Source organism: Penaeus monodon, chromosome 23 (assembly GCF_015228065.2).
Source record: "Penaeus monodon isolate SGIC_2016 chromosome 23, NSTDA_Pmon_1, whole genome shotgun sequence".
Lineage (NCBI taxonomy): Eukaryota > Metazoa > Arthropoda > Malacostraca > Decapoda > Penaeidae > Penaeus > Penaeus monodon.
Genome location: NC_051408.1, coordinates 22,473,946 through 22,474,449, shown reverse-complemented (window position 1 = coordinate 22,474,449; position 504 = coordinate 22,473,946). Strand labels below are relative to the sequence as shown.

The 504-nt window shown below is 49.0% G+C and overlaps 1 protein-coding gene across 1 annotated transcript in view; it reads right to left on the bottom strand.

Annotated features, from left to right (window-relative positions):
- Positions 1-504, bottom strand: part of LOC119588187 (transmembrane protein 117-like) — a gene marked incomplete in the record, with an annotated part of 52,588 nt that overhangs the window by 15,248 nt on the left and 36,836 nt on the right. The window contains 1 exon segment of the mRNA XM_037936889.1: positions 240-496. Coding sequence (XP_037792817.1) covers positions 240-496 — 257 coding nt within the window.

Genomic DNA, 504 nt, shown 5'->3' with positions numbered 1-504 from the left:
GCAATCTCTTCTCTTCCCTCCTCCTTAATATAATTATCAAAAATAGTGCCGATTCCTGCTGGTCTTTTTACCACACTTACGAAAACACAGGACTCAGTCACATTTCATACAACACTTAACAGAAAATTCCCAATGATCTAGAGTTGATTCTTTGTCTCCCCTTGTTTCTCGTTGTCTGTCTCCCTCCCCTTCTCCCTCCCCTAACCTAGCCGCCCATTCAGTCTCTTTCCTGATCTCACCTGTGGTCTCAACGAATCCTTGATTGAGTTTGTCCCAGGAGATGTAATCTGAGACGATCAGGAAGATGACGACGGTCGCCACGACGATCGAACCACACCAGAAAATGAGGATTCGCGGAACATTAGACAGCCTGTACAGCCTGCGGAATCCTGTGGCCCAATGAGGATACAGGTTATCCTGGAGCATCATATCCGTGACCATGAGAGCCGTCACGAGGTCGCCAAGCCATGTGCAGGTCGCAGCGGCCTTCATCATGCTGGCGGA